At 51.9% G+C, this 18,108-nt stretch overlaps 1 protein-coding gene across 13 annotated transcripts in view; it reads left to right on the top strand.

The window, feature by feature from the left end:
• The window catches only part of LOC144717568 (LIM domain-binding protein 2-like), a 173,825-nt gene that overhangs the window by 44,232 nt on the left and 111,485 nt on the right, over positions 1–18,108 (top strand). For 5 of the 13 annotated variants that reach the window (XM_078592990.1, XM_078592992.1, XM_078592991.1 and 2 more), the window contains exon 1: positions 10,035–10,626. The exons of 1 other annotated variant lie outside the window; for it this stretch is intronic. In XM_078592990.1, coding sequence (XP_078449116.1) covers positions 10,435–10,626 — 192 coding nt within the window. In that variant the 5' untranslated portion in view covers positions 10,035–10,434. Of the gene's footprint in view, positions 1–10,034; positions 10,627–18,108 lie in introns of those variants that run through there. 7 more of the 13 variants (XM_078592999.1, XM_078592996.1, XM_078592995.1 and 4 more) reach the window with 4 other exon arrangements.

The following is an 18,108-nucleotide window of genomic DNA, read 5'->3' as shown; positions in this document are numbered from 1 at the left end:
AGGGAGGGTTGCCTCTGCCTGTGGTCGCACCGTGGGCAGGGTGCCTGCAGCCAATCCTCGTCAAACCCGTGCTCTTCCGGCCGATGGCAAACAAAGGCCACATTTTCTTTACCGTGTGAGAAACACCGAGAGGTGACTGTTGGGACTGGTTTTAACGCACTCGTAGGCACTGCCCTTTAGCACTCTGCAAACTGGTTCCCGCTTATTTATATTTCATCGAAAACTTTCCTCTTCGCCGGTCACCTTGTAAGCACCGGCAGGACCTCTCTGCCTGAGCACTTATAGACCCGGCTGAGAGGCACAACACCGGTAGTGGCGGCAGGGCAGCCAGGCGTTACCCAGAGGTCACCCAGGGGTCACCCAGAGGTCATCCAGAGGTCACCTAGAAGCGGGCCTCATTGTTTGCTCCCTAATAATATGATTTTTGTCAAAATATTTAGCATGATGCCACGCGAACGCCACCAGATTTGCAAGATGAGCCGACGGTGATCTGGCCTTGGGCCTGTGGCAGTCTGGACGAGCCGTTAGCGGCATCGTCGGTCGTACGCCACCGTGACGCCGTTTCCCCCCCTCCCCTCAACTTCTCTCTGTCTTCTCTTCCGTCAGTCGTCCCACGGCGGATGACGACGAGGCTGCACGGACTTCACCCACTTCATACTTTCTCTGGTCATGGCAATCGCTTCCTGTACACCTAGGATTTGTCTCTTTTAAGTCCTCGCTATTCCGTCGATCCACTGAATTACGGATAGTCTAACCTGCGGCGATGGTGTCCGGAGGAATCGTGGTTGATTGCGCGCAGGGGTCACTGAACTTTTGTCCAAATATGAGCCCGAGAAATAATTAAATAGGCGCATTACTTTGGAAAACCAGTTTACGCTGCGCCCGTAGGTTCGGTACGCTCGTAGGTAATGTACCGCGGTAATCGCGTACGGCACGAACAGCGGCACCACCAGTCGTGTCGTCGCGTAAAAAGACGTGAACATTGAGCACGGGGGCACCACCACGTTCGTGCCCGTGCAGAGCCACGCACATCGTACTCCCTGCAAGCGCTTGTGTGTGTGCGTTTTCTCGGCCGTGGTGACCTTGCACATTGGGGAGCCCACGTTGGCGATCGACCCGTGCAACTGAATGTTGTTGCCGGTGATGGTGGTGGCGGTACCTCCGATTAGCACGGTTGGCTACGTACGGTGCGATAGAAGTTCAACATACGCGGTGGTGGCGATGGCGGTGGCGGTGGGGGGGGGGCGTCACAGGAGTGGCTTTGTTTACGGCTGGCGGGCGCGCCCGGGCTTCTGTCCCAACTGGCTCGTGTCGCGCCAAAGCCCTCTTGTGCTGCTCAGCAGACGGAGGGGTGGCGCGTGGGCGGCAGGAGGGGGAGGGGCCAGGGGGGGGGGGCACGTGTCGACCCTGCGTGTCGCGGCTCGTGGAAGAGCTGGACGAAGGCTCCCTATGCCGAGCCAATCCTGAGAAAGGGAAACATAGAATTTGGTTGAAAGGGAAAACCTTTGTTGTTGTTGTTCTCACCTGGGTGTGCTGTAGAGCGGCTCTTGGCGAGGCAATGAGAGTGAACTCACGAGACGTGCAGTGGCCTTTTGCCTTCTTTCCCGATGATCTGTTTGGGATTAAATTCAGCTGGAGCGTATGGTATTCGAAATCTCCCTTCATCTGCTGCTGGAATTAGCCGTGTACCAGGGAACGTAAGGGTTAATTACGGCCATATAGCAGGAGAAGCAATGCTCTCCGCGTAGATTGAGAGTGCTTCGCCATTGCGGTGAGCGAACAGGGCCGGGCCAGGTACAACATCTCCCCCGGAAGACGGTGACGCACTCTGGCACGGTACCCGCAGCACGTCGAGCCCCGGGCACCTCTGGGCTTTGCGCGTGCGTTGAGGCCACTCCATAACAGAGTTGCTGGGAAGGACTCAATATTTGGCTCCGAATCACAAGACGCGGGAATTGAACGCACTCTCCCCTCGCCTGAACGCACGCGCACACTCGTCTCTTGCCCCCGTATGCTAATGCCCGGGACATCAAACCCAGCGGAGCCAAAAAGGAAGCAGAAGCCGCTGCGGTTTTGGCAGAGCCTTTTACGCGAATGGTTTTTTTTTTCAACACACAAACCCACGGCTTTGTTTACAAAACGGCCATAAAACATTCGGGAGACAAGATTCGGAGCCCGATATCGACTCTCATCAAAACGAGAAGACGGAGGCATTCTAAAGCGCTCTTGTAGGGACACGTGCTGTGCTGATTAACGGGCGTCTTTCGAGCCCCGTGCCACGCGCTCTCGTTGCCCCTGGTTGTGGTGGACACGCGCGCCGTCTGTGTGGCGTGGACCGAAAGACTGTTCCACCGCGGTTTGCACGGTTGCCATCGTTTTTCCGATGTGTTTTCGGGTTGTACCGCGTGCTGTTTGGCGCGATGTCCGACGTTTTCGCTGCGTCTGCTGATGGCGCCAGACATTTCACTTCGCGTCTTCGGCAAGCGGATTCAGTTCCCGGAAGAAGCTCCCGGCGCCTGCGCCGAAACGTCGGACGTCGTGCCAAACGACACACGTACAACCTGGAAACGCATCAGGGAAGCTGTACGGCACGACCAAGAAACATTGCTCAGCGGCATTTATCCCGTAGTTTTGTCGTCTCTGCACGATGTCTTCGCTCAGAAACTTGAATATTCGCGTGCGACGGTACGGTTAACGGCGCCTCACCTGGGGAGCACGAGAACTATAGACAAGATTCTAGTGCGGTAATTAAGCTGGCGATTGCAGACGGCGGATCAAAGTCTCCCCCGCCAATCCCCTCATTGTGATTTTGATTGCTTCGATTGCGCACGGTGTTGTGGATTGCGGAATCGCCTTGCGTCTCACCAAATGTTAATTTTGCTTGGACCGAGGCTTAATTATCCAAATGTCTGCTGCTGTTCTTGTGTCGCAGATGGAGCGGGTTTGGTCGTGCGAGTAAGCCGACAGGGAAGAGATCAGGGGGTGACGGGGAGAGCATGGGTTTGGAATGCATAAGACTTGATGCGTGACACTCCTTTCACACAACTGTGTGTTATTAAAGAGTAGCTGCCTGTAATCGATATCGTATTTTGTTTTATATTGTCTGCGGTTGTAAATAGTCGGTGCATAAAAAAGCGCCGTGATATAAAACACCGCGAACCGCTCTTAAATCTTTAAACACATCCCTATCATCATGAGCACATGCGTGCGTGCGCACGCTCGCTCGCCAATCGCCCAGCGCGTGCGATCGCGGGCGGCATGTACGCAAGGCGCAGCCACACTTCCCCCGACCTGGGCCGCTCTAAGTAATTTTTTTTCCCTGCGTGCAGAGTGTGAACATGTTGGCAGGAGCTCATTTGCATTTCCTCCAGTCACACAGCTCATTCGTCGACACTTGCAGACCTCGATAAGCCTGGTGATGTACACCCCCCCTTGCTCTCACCGCGCCGTGCCCTCTTAAATGCTCCCCTGTTTTTTTTTATTATTACCTTTTACATCCAGAGTGATAAAAATCCAAAGGTGTGACGAAAAATCGATCCGTCGATTAATGACGATTCTTGAGCGCGTGTCAGAACCCACGTGTGTTTTTTTTTCGGATATTTTTAATGCCCTGATTTGCGCGTGACCCCGACGCGGGTAGCGGCTGCTACATTCACGCTTTTGGGATAAAGAGTGAATCTTTCATCGATCGCGCCAGTGACTCGTGACAATTCATCGAATCGCTGGGAGGGTCGGTAGTGGTATGTGCGGATGTTAAGCGTGGTTACAGCCTCCCATTCTCACATTCGCGAATTTGCGCCGTTTGCTCAAGACTCGAGGAGTTCATGAAAATCCTGACGCTTAAGTAACTGCCGACGTGTCGCGGCGAAGCAAGACGTTGTCCTCGTGTGATCGCGCGCTAATTCCGAGCACTCTTTTTAAACGCGCGCCATCTGCGCTATCTGTAGCGACATGCGTCCCGAGGCTTCTTGCCAAGGACCTCATTGTTAGCGAGACGCCGAGGCGGAGCGCCCTGGCTAAATATAAGCCCGAGAAATAATCAAATAAACAAACAAGTTATTGTGTTCTTCATCCCTCCTCCTCCTTCTTCATCCCCTTGGCAACTGCCGGGGTCCTCCTTATCGCTCGCCGTGAGCCCAGGACTGGCTGCCGGTGATGTGCGGCTGCGGTGTGGACGTCGCTTGGTACAGCGGCGAGAGGCACTTTCACCTGCAAGCCATGTGGTGTTTGGGCTGTCGCGATCCGGTTGGGGTTTGGCAGCGATTCGCCCGTCGCGGATATCCCATCCCGAACTGCACGCCCGTGCCCCCTTCCCTGGAGGTGTCGTCTCCCGTCGACGTTCGCTGGCAATGCCTCCCGCGCACCTGCACCTTAGCTCGATGTCATCCCGACAGCGATAGCAGCTTTCCCACCCACCCACCCACCCTCTTTTTGTGCTCATGAATATTGCTATAAATAAACCGACTTCTATCGGCAAAAACAGTCCCGTCAGATGACTAACAACATTTTTTTTTTGAAATAATGTTTCACGCCAGCACGTTATGGCCGAATTGTAATTGTATATACCGTGCTTTAGCTCCAATTGCAGTCGTGTCTTTAAAAATTAAACCTTAGCTGTGTAAGAGGGAAATTAAGTGGCCAGAAAGATAACGTGACTGGCAGACCGTTAGGATGCTGGGCCCTGTGCATGTGGAGTTAAGTGGATTATGGTCATCATTGTGCAATTGTTCACAGCGTATACAATAATATTTATCACGTGTTTATATGTTTATATGATATGTCGCACATAGAGATCCGTATTTAGCTTTTTGTGCTGGCGCACATATATGTAGAACATAACTAATGTTTTTTGGCTCATTTGGAGGAAAATAAAATCTAAACATTAAGGCCAGCTGGCCGTTGTGTGGAGAAAAGGCAGCCTATAACGTGAGCTTTGTTTCTATCAGAAGATACAATTTAGATATTTTATATCAACTCATGGACACAATCCTTGCAGTGGCAGAAACGTTAATTACCATTCACACATGTGTATGTGTGTACTGCTTGCATCATGCATGTTAGATTGTTTTGGGCCTATAAAATACAATGTGGGAGGACTATTTGTATCCTGTCGCGGATGCTATTATCCACCATTTTACCGCACTTATACGAAGTAATACATCGCGGATAATAGGTGTTTGCGGGTAATTCGTTTGCAGATAAAGAGTATTTATGCGGTATGAGGAGCATTCGAGCAAGCGAACATTTTCTTGTTGTTTTTTTGCCAAATCGGGCGGACAATTGGGGAGTGGGACACCTGTGATGGGTGTGTTCGTGTGGCGCGCCTCCCTCTTAGCCATCAGCCCCCCCCCCTTACCCCCCCCCCACCCCCTGACTCACTCTAACCTCCCCCCCCCGCCCCCCACCCCCTGACTCCCCCACCCCCTGACTCCCCCCCCACTCTACACCGCCCCCCACCCCGACTCCCCCCCCACTCCCCCCCCACTCCCCCCCCACTCTACGCCGCCACCACCCCGACTCCCACCCCCCCACTCTACACCGCCCCCCCACCCCGACTCCCCCCCCCCACTCTACGCCGCCACCACCCCGACTCCCCCCCCACTCCCCCCCAACTCACCCCCCACTCTACGCCGCCACCACCCCGACTCCCACCCCCCCACTCTACACCGCCCCCCACCCCGACTCCCCCCCCCCCCACTCTACACCGCCCCCACCCCCTGACTCATCCCAAACCTCCTCCCCCCACCCCCTGACTCCCCACCCCCTGACTCCCCACCCCCTGACTCCCCACCCCCTGACTCCCCACCCCCTGACTCCCCACCCCCTGACTCCCCACCCCCTGACTCCCCACCCCCCGCCTCTCCCCCCAATCCTTCGGCTGCTCCATGCCCCCGCGCGCCTCTGCGTTAATCAATCCCCTGGCTCCCCACCGCCTCGCGCTCTCGCCCCATCCCTCACCCGCCCGCCCGCTCCCTTCCACCGCCACCACCACCACCGCCAACCTCCAGCGCCGCCGCGGACACAAAAAAAAATCTGTCACCGTTTCTCAGCGGGCCCGGCGAGGACTGGCCGGGTTGGCCCTCTGGGGCTTGTTAAATATTCGTGACAGTGTTGAGCCCTGTGTTTGGGAGGGAGGGGAGGGAATAGAGGGGAAGGATGGAGGGAGGGGAGGGAATTTAGGGGAAGGATGAAGAGAGGCAGGCAGGGAAGGCAAGGCAGGGTAGCACGGGACGATGGGGAGGGAATGAGCGAGCGAGAGAGGGATGGGAGAGAGAGAGGGGGAGGGAGGGAGAGAGGGGAGAATGGGAGATAGCCGCTGGGGCGTTGGCTGTTGTAAGTGGGCCCTACATCTGCGTCGGCCGAAGGGAAGGATGGGGCCTGAGGCTCGCTGTGCCGAGCGCCGTACGCGATTCGCTTTGCCGATGGTGCACGAGGCGAGATGCGGCGATGGTGGCAGCGACGACGACACGCGGCTCCCGTGCCGAGCGCTCTCACCGTGGGGCCCCATTCGCGTGCGCGGGGAATTGGGTTGTGCGGGGATCTGGGTGACATTTCGAGTGCAGGTTTTAATTGGATGTGATGATGATCTGTGCTGCCGCCAAAGCGAGGCTTTCTCTCGCGCTCGGATTTTTTTTTGATCAACTTAACCCTTTGCGCAGTGGTGGGAGGGGGGGGGCCGGATATCGGATCGCCTGTTGGATGCTCAGCACGTGCTATGATGACAAAACTAATCGTGACGTATTTCGAAATATTTTTTCAAGGCTTTTTTGCACTGAACTCTTTGATTTTTTTGAAAACTCCAACTTTTTTTTCAATCTGGATATTAAAACGTAACAGTTGCTGGTGTTAACGGAGGCTTGTTGGAAAGTCAACTTTAGTGCACAAAACTGCTGCTTTGTTTGGGTGTTGCATCATAGGATTCACAACTCCACAGCATTTCAATGAATTGTCACGATTTCGGGGGTTGCGATACGATTCAAGAAATACAGTATGTTTTCTTTGTATTGTTTCACCATCTCGTTTGCATAGCTGTTTTCTGACTTGTTCGTACAGGTTTTGTCCGCACCGTTGGCCTAAACGTAACATCGGTATATAATTAGCTTTTGTTTTCAAAAAACGTAACTAATCCATTCTTACACAATTTGATGCATGTGTCACGAGCGTAAGAATCGATATTAATCGATGCATCGTTACATGACACAGTATCAAATCAGTTTTCTGCGTGACTCAGCTGAATATATCAGCCACTTACTACATCGGGTTGGATCCAGAGCCCGTATTAGCCCACTGATTTGTGTCTCTTTGTTGGGATGAAGTAGAGTCCAGAGAAAAACTATATTTATACGGCTTGTTAAGTCAGGGGTAGGGGCTTGGGGGTAGTTTAGAACCCATGTTTGTCTTGTTTATTGCGGGGTTGATGCACAAGGGGGTTAAACAGCAGAACCCTCTCCCCCATCACACTCTCAACCCCCCACCACCACCACCATCACACCTCCCACCCCCACCTCCCAGCTCAAACCCCATGCCTCCTCCACCCTCTAATTCCCCTAAGACAGGAAGAGCCATATCCTGGTCCTATCTGGTCAGACAGGCATAACTAGCTCGGCCTGTACGGCTGGCACAGAGCGGAATTCTATTGTCACCATCACCCCTCTCGCAAGAAAATACCCCTCCTTCAGTTTACACACCAACGCCCCACGCACCTACCAATCCCACGCGACCCTTCATCACTGTGAGCACTACACAGCCACGCCAGCCCTTCGTCGATACGAAACCTCGCAGCTCCCACCAACCCTTCTTCAATGCTAACGTCTACACCGATCTTCCGTCAATACTGACCTCAAAGCTACACTTCATCAATGCTCACCTCACAGCTCCACCAACCCTTTATCGATACAAATCTCTCAACTCCACAAACCCTTCATCAATACTGATCTGAAAACTCCACCAACCCTTTATCAATACGAATACTTACAGCACCACCGGTCTCTCACTGATGTAAACCCAATAGCACCACCAATAACCCTTGATCCGTACACATTTGAAATATAGCTCCACATGGTCTTCGCAGTTTCACCATCCCTGCGTCTTTCCTGATCTAAAGCCGGCGTCCACTCGCCTCTCGCACCCCCCTCTCCGCCCCCCCATCCCTCATACCAACCCCTCCCCAAATCTCGGGCTTGTAAACACGAGGTCGTGACCTTTGCTGCGCCCATGTGACCCAAACTCCCAAATGAAAGGGGCTCCTCTAGGGGGGCTCCCGACGAACGAGCGAGCGAGCGGACAGAGTCTGCGTGGAACCGCAGTGTTGGGGAGTGTGCAGGGTATAGCCCAGCTGGGGAGATCCGGGGAGAGCAGTAGGAGGAGGAGGAGTCCTTCTAATCCTCCAGGCCAGCAGATGGAAGGGCAGATTTCTGGCCGGGAGAATGTACATTTAATCCTTTAGTATTATAATCGATAAACAGTAGCATGAGCCGAGGCTGCATGGGAGGAGGGCGAGCTTTCTGGGGTTGGGAGTGATGAGTGGAGGAAATCCTCTGGTAGGGGGAGGAAGGATGTTGTACACAATGTGCTGAAATCCTGTTTCTGTCTCTATAAAATTCCACCGAAGCTTGCCAATAATATCGAGATGTGTCCTGTGCGTGCGTGCGTGCTTGTGGCGGTGTGTGTGCCGACAACCTTAAATGAGTACTGTACATCCTCTGTACCTGGTGCGGTGTGCAAACATCAGCACTCGGGAGACAAAGGCGGCTGTGCCTGGCACTGACCACACCGTCCCCTCGTGTGCCATGCCGGCATTCATAGGTGCTCGCTAACAGCACTTGCCCCAGCAAAACAATGCGTAGGCTATACGGGGGTCTTTGTGATATTTGTGCTTTTTTATGTATATGTGTGTAGTATATTTCACCATGGTTTAATTTATGAGTCGTATTTAAAGTCTTACTTTTGCATGTCTAACATTTGCATTAAAGTAAACACCATTTTATTTTTGTGCATCTGATGTTTTTTGTTCATCAAAATAGTGATTGCATTTTTATGTTTATTGTTGAAGTTTATAATTTTGGAGGAAACAGCAACGATCTTAGAAAAAGTTTTCCCTGCTAAAAACGAGAACAGTTCCTTATTTTAAAATCAATAAATCAATCGGTCAATTCCATTACCCAAAGTCGGGTGAGACGCTACAGAGTGTGTACGATGGACGACGCTGGAAACACATAATTAGATGCAAAAAAATAACAACAACTCCCTTAAAATAAAACTCAACAACATAGCTGATGTCAAGGTTCGTTTCACGTGTGCGGCAGGACATATTCTCATTTTCAAACGCAACAATGAGAGAGTGCGGAATTTAGATCTAGCGATTGATGTCCCTTATTTGAAACCAGGTGAGAGGGGTGGTGGTGGGTCCCACCGAGATGATGACAATGCAGCGATTTTGACAAGCCGCCGCGCTGACAGACGAAATGTGGAAGAGGAATAAAACAATAACACGAAGAAAGCAGCAGAAAAGCGAGGTTGTGGAAATTTGACGCAGGCACGAGCAAGGACAGCCCTTATGCTAACGAGCCCAGTTTCCCTGGCTCCAGAGGGGTCCTGCCAGGGAGGAGGGAGGAGAGAGGAGGAGGGGAAAAGAATAAAATAAAAGCAAAGCGCTGGCCGTGCGAGCCTGCAGAATGAGTGTGGCGGTGGACGGGCGGGCAGCTTGCGGGCAGCAGTTGCGGCAGGCCACAGGGCAGCAGCCAGGGCAGCCTCCGTCCCTGGCCTGTGCACGGCAGTCGAGTCGGTGGCATTAGCTGCCCTGCCAGCCCTGCTCCTCGACATCTTCCCTCCTCCTCCTCTTCCTCCTCCTCCCCGTCTCTCGTTCCGTCTCTCTCTCTACATCTCCCCAGTTTCAACCCCGGTCTGCTGCTCCCCCCCCCTTCTTACCTATCCACCTCCCCCCCCCTTACCTATCCCCCCCCCCTTACCTATCCCCCCCCCTTCTTACCTATCCACCTCCCCCAACCCTCCCACCCTGGCATCCCCCCCCCCCTCCTCCTCCTGTACTTAGCGTCTCTAGCAGTGGCTTCACAATCCCTCCTCCCTCCTCCTCCTCCCCCCTTCCCTCCCCTTCCCCCAACAACGCCGGGGTGCATGGAGCCGACTACCACCACCACTACCACCACTACACGTGTGTAGTGTTGTTGTTCGGGACTAGCTAGCACCACCACCAACAACAACCAACAACAACCCGCCCCGGCTCGGCACACACACACACACCGTGCCAGTGCAGCCGGGACACGGAGACAGCCAGCGAGGAAGGAGTAGCAGCAGGAGGAGGAAGAAGAAGGGGGAGGACAGAGCAGACAGCCTCCCCCCAACCCCCCCAACCTCCCGGGGCAACAGAATCATCGTGGGGACGACGCGGCGGTGATCGTCGTCCCGACCACCGCCATGGCCAGCGCCCCTCAACCCCCTCACCCACCGCCGCCGCCACCGCCGCCACCCCCACACGGGCCGCCTCCTCCTCACGACCCCTTCTATTCCTCTCCCTTCGGCCCCTTTTACAGGAGGCACACGCCGTACGTGACACAGCCGGACTACCGCATCTACGAGCTGAACAAACGCTTGCAGGCGCGCACAGAGGTGAGTGGCGGCTGCTGGGGGGGTTGGGTGTCCTCTCTCTGTGTGTGTGTCTTGTGGTGTGGCGTGGGCGCTTGGTTAATGTCTGTGTTGTGTGTGTGTCTTGTTGTGTCTGTTGTGTGTTGTGTGTCTGTCTGTGTCTTGTGTCTGTTGTGTGTTGTGTGTCTGTCTGTGTCTTGTGTCTGTGTGTTGTGTGTGTGTCTTGTTGTGTGTGTTGTGTGTGTGTGTGCGCTTGGTTAATGTGTCTGTGTTGTGTGTGTGTCTTGTTGTGTATGTGTTGTGTGTGTTGTCTGTCTATGTGTGTGTCTTGTGTGTGTGTCTGCGTTGTGTCTGTCTTTGTGTGTGTTGTTTGTGTGTCTGTGTGTGTCTATGTTGTGTGTGTTGTGTGAAACAACTGCTCCTGGCAGTTGTGTTTCCACATGTTCGTGTACATGCAAGTTTTAGTTTTTTTGGTGCGTGTGTTGCCACCCCTTCCACCCCTCCTCCTCCTATCTCTCACTCTCGCCTGCTCGGGGTTTAAATGCGTGCACTGTACTGTGTACATGTTACAAAACCCACACACACACAGATATATACACACATATATACACACACATACACACACACATACACACACATATATAACAACAACCGCCATTCGCCACCTTCAATTCATTACCACGAAACTACGAATTAAACACACACATATATACACATACACCATGCAGTCACAGCCATCGTGCCTTGTACCCGTGGACTGCTCGATCCCCCAACCACCAACACCAACACCACCAACACCACCAACACCACCACCCCCACCACCACCCCCACCACCCACACCACCACCCACACCAACCACCCACACCACCACCCACACCACCACCAACACCACCACCACCACCCCCACCAACACCACCACCCCCAACACCACCACCACCAGCCTCCTCCTCCCTCCCTTTCGCCCGGGTTTCTTCTCGTCTTTTGTGCCAAGCCTTGCTCGTGGCAGTTGTTTCCACATGCCTGACTCTTATTTTTCTCTCCGCTTCACTCTCTTCTCCATTTTCCTTCCTCCTCCCCCACCACCACCAACACCACCAACTCATTCTTTCTCCAAACCTCCATCCCTCCCACCCCCCATCCACACTCCCATCCACACACTCTGTGTGTCTCTCTCCTATCACTCGACCTCTCTCTTCGCTCTCCACTCTCTTGCATCTTCTTCCTCTCCTCCTCCTCCACAACCCACTCCCATCGCTTCTCTAACGCACGCATCTCTCTCCCTTCCCTAGCTCCCCCTTGACTCTGTTGTGTTTACAGCTTTTGCGTCACACATTCGTCTCGGTGACCACCCCCTTGCCAGCCTCGTGGAGCTGCTTTGTGTTTGTTTGTTGTTGTTCTTGTTGTTGTTGTGTGTGCCTTTTCGTCTAAGTTAATGCCGGCTATGTTGTTGTTGGCATCGTGTAATTAACAAAGGCCCTTTCCGAGATGTGTATCACCTGTAGTAATCATAATAATGACAACGTTCGTCCCACACACACACCACCCCCCGTCTTTGTTTTTTAATTGTGTCGCTAATTGTGTTAATTGCCGTGTTGAGACCCAACCTGGCGTTGGGCTCCCTCGATTACCCTGTGGCTCCGCCGTGCCGTATCCCCACCGCCTTCGTGTTTTTGTTTCGGTGTTTTTGGCTCGGGCGCAACGTTTCCCATCATCGCGGGGCCACGATGTACAATGACATTGTCCTTGCTTACGGACGCACGTGTGTGTCTGTGTGTTGGGGATGTGATGGTGGCAATGTGGTTCGTGATCCCAGGTGACATTAGTTTGATTCTGGAACGTGAACAGCATCAGTGGCGGGTGGTTTATGAATCTCTCAATCTTATGCCTCCCCTTCCCATCCCCCCCAGATCAGCTCAGCCTTAAATGAGCACTTGGTGCAGTGTGTAAACATTGGAATTGGGGAGACAAAGGTGGCTTGTGTGGTGGTCGCCACACACCACCCCACCCCCTTGGTGCAGTGTGCCGGCCATGTATGAGGCTAAACGAGCGATCTTGCCTTGTTATGTACACCTCGGCACAGAGACGACAACTATCGTGTATATACAATGTGCACAAAATACAAACTCGATCGGCAGTAGAGGATTTTAGCAAGAAATGTCATTAATATATATATTTTTTTAAAACCCCACCGTGCATTCTAGAAGAATAGATGTATTCGTACATCACGTGTGTGATGTTTGGACGACGTGGCAATGACGAGTCGGAACCAAAAAAATAGTCGGAATAAGTCGAAAATGCGGCGAGACAGCTCAATTTGGCGAATATTTAACGACTGGAAAGTGTGGACTGGGTGCAAGTTGTTGCTTTCGTCTGAAATGTTCATGCACCGCTCATGCAAAGGTCAGCACTGGCTCAGCCCGTGTGTCCCCCCCCCCCTTCTTCAGCTCTTCTGCGTAACCGTGAGCATCAGAAGTTAGAGTTGACAGGGTTAACGCATCTGGCGTAACCTTAGTATGCTACGAAAATGCAGTTAACTTAGCCTATGAAAAATAGCAAAAGCTGTGCTGCTTATGAGAACCTTTTTTTAATTTAAGTGCAGCACATTTAAGCAATTGTTGGGGTTGTTTTCCTCCTTCGGATTTTGACGATGTCAATGTTTAGCTACAATTAAGGTTCCGATTAAGTGGAGGTTAGGCGGTAATACGGCTAAGGATACACGCGTGTGTGTGTGATTATATTTCCTCGTATTCGCGACTTTGCTTTAACAAGTCACCGCACCGGTGGCACACGCCTTTAAAGCCCGATCCGCGCAAATTTACTCTGCGCTATTAAATCAACATTAACTTAAATCCATACAGAGGTCTTACAAGCAAATCATTGCGTATGTTAATTAATTGTTCGCTCACAGCGTGCGGACTTCGGCGCCCTCCTCCTACGTGTCGCGTTTGACCCCCCCGACGCACGCAAGCGCGTGACCTCCGCCGCTAAGTGCCAAGGCGAACGTCGCCCCGTGTCGCGTGTGACCCCGTCGCTAGGGCCCTTTGCTCGCTCCGGCCCCCATGGCCTCCGGTTCCTTTGTCCTCGTCCTCCACCACCACCACACCCACCCCCCTACTCTCCCACGCAAAGGCACCCCCTTTGTCTCTCTTGTCCCGTCTGCTCCTCCGACGTCCCCTTTGCGTGATTTTTGTACGCAGCGGCGGTCGCGACAAAGCTGGGCCGCAGTGTGTGAGCTCGGTCGCTCGCTCGCTCGGCCACGCTCTGAACTTTTGTCGAGCGGCGAAATTCCGTTTCGGTCGCTTTGTGCGCTCTCCTCTGTGCCTTGGACGAGCCGCGGTTGTGCGAGGCCTTGAAATCACAATTTTGCTCCTGCCACCGTCGTCCCCCCGGGCCGTCTTAATCTCCATCTCTTCGTTTCTGTTCCACGACGGCATCTCTATCAATCTTGCCCAGGCCGTCCTAACTCACTGCGTTTCCCTTCCCACACGAAACTGTTCTCACTCCTTGGTGACACTCCTACCAGCACGATTTCATCTTTGCTTCCGAGTTCCGTTTCTTTTAGTGTTGACTGACGGCATCAATGTTTTACTTTCACATTTTTCGCCCTTCAGATATCTTGTAAAATTACCACACGTTGATGCCCTTTGGACCCACGCTGCATTTTAGACGGTTGCGCCCCCCCCCCCGCTCCTGTTTATTGGTCGATAACCATGGCAACTTCATGCACTCGTAGTGGCTCTGACATGACACCTGTCCCTAATCCGCGGTTCGTCAATGTACATAATTATTACCGTCATCATGCACGTCAGCATAGTAATAATATCACACGTGGTTAGTGGGGGGGGGGACCCTTGTATTTAGATGTTGGTTTGATTTAAAGGCCAGCACCCGATCATTGAATTGTGCAGGCCACGTCCAGTGACGATGGGCCCACGTGCCGAGCCGATTTCCTGCGCTTGTGTAACACTCGCCACTGCCGCCACCACCCTCCATTCCACCGACCCCTCCACCCCGTGCACCCTCATTGCTTCCCCAAACCCAAGCTTCTTTCTCATCCCATCCCCCTGCCCCTACTCTCACCCACAAACCCTCCACCACCCCCCCCTGCCACCCTCTTGAGCTTCCCGCTGTTTGCTGGCTGGTTCTGTATGCTGTCCGTGTATTGGGGTCGCGCGGAGGAAAGATTTGCGCCAGCCTCTCTCTGCCTCGTCCGGCTCTCTCGCTCGCTCGCTTGCCTCTCTCTCTTGCCACATTCGTAAGCCTCTTCTGCCTTCTGGCCTTTGGTGGCTTCGTGTGGCCACCACTTGCTCATTCTTTCTTCTCAAGTCTGCGTGTCTCTCTCTCTCTGTTCCGCTGAGGTCTGCTGATTGATTTCGTAGAGAAGTGTGTTTCCCTTGGAAAACAAAAAATCCACCACTTTCATTTTGAGCTTTATTTATGAGTGTTTATTTACTTGCATTTTTCACAAAGTGTTGTTAGCAACACTCGGTTATTTAAAGTTTTGCGACATCGTGGTAACCAGGCGGGTTTTTTTGGTTATTCCTTTACCCTTAAATTCCCTCGTGTTTGATTTTCATCCCTTGACGTTATCCCACATAAATCAATGTCTCTTTTCCGCTTGGGGGACGTCTCCTTGTTTTTCCGCGACTTTACGCTTTATTAATGTATTTGTCCAATTAGAAAAAGGAGGAAACGTCGCCCCCCCCCTCTTCGTCTTGTTACAGGAATGCCTGCGGATTGAACTGTTGACACTAAGGCCTGCGAACGTACTTAGCGTGTTGACACAATTAAGCGTTCGCGTGTACAACAGACCGCTGCCAATATGTCAATAATCCGCATAATTATGATAATAAACAATTTGAATGTAATGAACAAACTAATTTCTAATTTTGTAGCATAATCAATTTTTACTCACCGCCCTGCCATTGACGATGAAGTAATTTGCTCTTTATTTGCGCCGGGGTTACTCTCCTTGGGTCTGGCTCTTCTCAGCGGAGGTCGCGGACGAACGACCCGCAGCAGACGAACACCGCTGCATTGCCCGTTGCGCCTGCAGTTTTTGCAGCCTTTCCTCTCCTGTACAATACGCAGTCATTAATGACAATTTAGAATTATTGTATATACCGTTGCTATGTATTGTCTGTATAGAGCAAAGTTTTTGTTACACATAATTCTTACAATATATTGCAATTTCATTTCGTTCATCGATTTAAAGAAAATATTGATTGCGCCAGCATTTGAACATTGCGAAGCTAATTTCACTTCCAATTTATGCCGCAGTGCTTAACCTTGCTACACGTAAATCACAAATCTGGTATTATGTACAACGGATGTTCATCGTTCTTGGTGGTTGAACAAGGCAATGAACGGTGTTTTCAACATACTCGCTCTTCGACGGCGATTTCAATCGATTGCGTTGCGTTTGCACCGCGCGATAATCTGGCCCAAACGAGCGACTCTGGAGGACTCGGGGGTCGTCTCCGTGGTCCGGTTTGAGCGCACGGTCAGGCGGTCGCCTCCAGGTGGGCAAAGGCGGCAGGGAGGTGTGCAGCAGACGTCGCAAACGGGTTTTGATTGCTTACCCGTACCCGGCCGCACCAGGGTCGCAAACGGGTACCCGTACCCTTACCCGGCCGTACCCGTACCCGTAACGGGTACGGGTAGGGTACGGGTATCGGGTACCTGATTGCGACCTCTGGGATGAAGCCATGTTGCAGGCGCGGGTGGGTTGATTCTAGGAACTTGAATTGTGAGAAGAGACAAGACGTTGGGAAATGAGTGACAAACAGTTACTCACCAGTGACTCACGGTCTACTCGTACCCGTACCCGGCCGCACCAGGGTTGCAAACGGGTACCTGTACCCGGCCGGGTACGGGTAGCCGGGTATCGGGTAGGGTACGGGTATCGGGTACCCGGTTGCGACCTCTGGTGTGCAGGGAGCCTCCTAAAGGCCGAACCTTCTCTGTGATGGCATTTTCCCCTCACCCCTTCCACCTCTCCCGTCCCCCACCGTGGCGCGCACCCACACACATGCTCGCATGCAACGCCTTGTGTTGCGGATGCGAATTGAGCTGCATGGAAAGCTGATCAATGGAAAAATTGATTACCGTTCGCGACGCAGCAGCCACGGTCAGCTGTGGCTCAGCGGGGAAGATGTCGGCGCGATATTGAATAACCAACAGGGCCCCTGTCCGATTGTATTGATTGATGTCTCCTTAAAACTTCTAAGAAGGAGCTGGGGGAGCCATAGAAAGCACACCTACATGTGTTTAACTTGGGATTTTTTTTTACTTTGTCACACACAACTGTATGTTAACTGGGCATCATTTTGCTATTTGAGGTGTTTTCAACATACTTGCATGTAGGCAAAAAAAAATATTTATAAATTCAACACCACCTTCAATTGAAATTGCTAACATATGATATTTACACAATTACAAAAATATAGATTGCTTAAATGCACTATCTAAATAATGTATATCGTCACGGCCGTCTGTGTGTTCGTTTACCGAACATGTCCCTTTGTATTTTGCAGTGCTCATGATCATGTTGATGTCATTTAAATGGTTAGTAAATGACGTGATTCGAATTTATTTTAAAGACAGTCAAAATATTTCTTCCTGTGCTGAACTTTTTTGGTTTGCTATGACAGAGATTACAGGCTCCGAACCATGCAAAGTTGTTCATTAAGAATTGATTCTTTTCACTGCACAGAGAAATTGAAAACGATACGTGGGAGAAAAAAAATTATATAGCAGAGGGAAACTTAAAAAAAATCACCTTCTGTGTGCATCCGCGTCAGCTGAAAGTGTAATAGTAAGTGTACGATCGCGCATATTTATACCAGCACTTTTTTGGGACTAAACGGCATTGTACGGTGATGACAATTTATTTTTGTGTCAATTTTTATGTTATCGAAAGCAAAAATTCAACAAGGCCGAGTGCCCCCCCCCCCCCCGACTTCCGTGCAATGCCGCACTCACCATCGCCACCGCAGTCGACCTGCATCAGAACTAATTCTCACCGCCTGAGCCACGATTAGCATCTGCTCCATATGCATGAGGGGCCTAATGCCGCTGCTCCGGTGATTACTGGGGTGGCCTGTCTCTGGCAAAAGGTCTGTCGCGTGAAAACCGCTCTCCCGTTTCGAACCTCTGGCCCGGCACAGGGGATTGTGGGCCCAGCCATCGATACGGACGCAGAGGACGGTGAAGCGATGAGTTTTATTAGCTCCATGTGTGCTGCCCTGTGTGCAGGTATATATTTGTTATTTTAATGCGCCTAATTTACATATCGCTGTACTCTTGCGGTCAGTGACTAGGCATAGCTGATTGACTTTTAATGACACGTGGTTTGATTCAACAATGTATTATATTGGTATAACTAGACTATGATTGTCAACATGTTCATGTTTTTAGCTTCTTTAAAGTTTGTATATAGATATATGTATATATATATAATGTGTACAGAGTGTGTGTGTCTGTACTGTAAACACACGCATGATG

This window comes from Lampetra planeri, chromosome 4 (genome assembly GCF_965212315.1).
Source record: "Lampetra planeri chromosome 4, kcLamPlan1.2.h2, whole genome shotgun sequence".
Taxonomy (NCBI): domain Eukaryota; kingdom Metazoa; phylum Chordata; class Hyperoartia; order Petromyzontiformes; family Petromyzontidae; genus Lampetra; species Lampetra planeri.
This window is presented reverse-complemented; position numbering and strand designations above follow the sequence as displayed.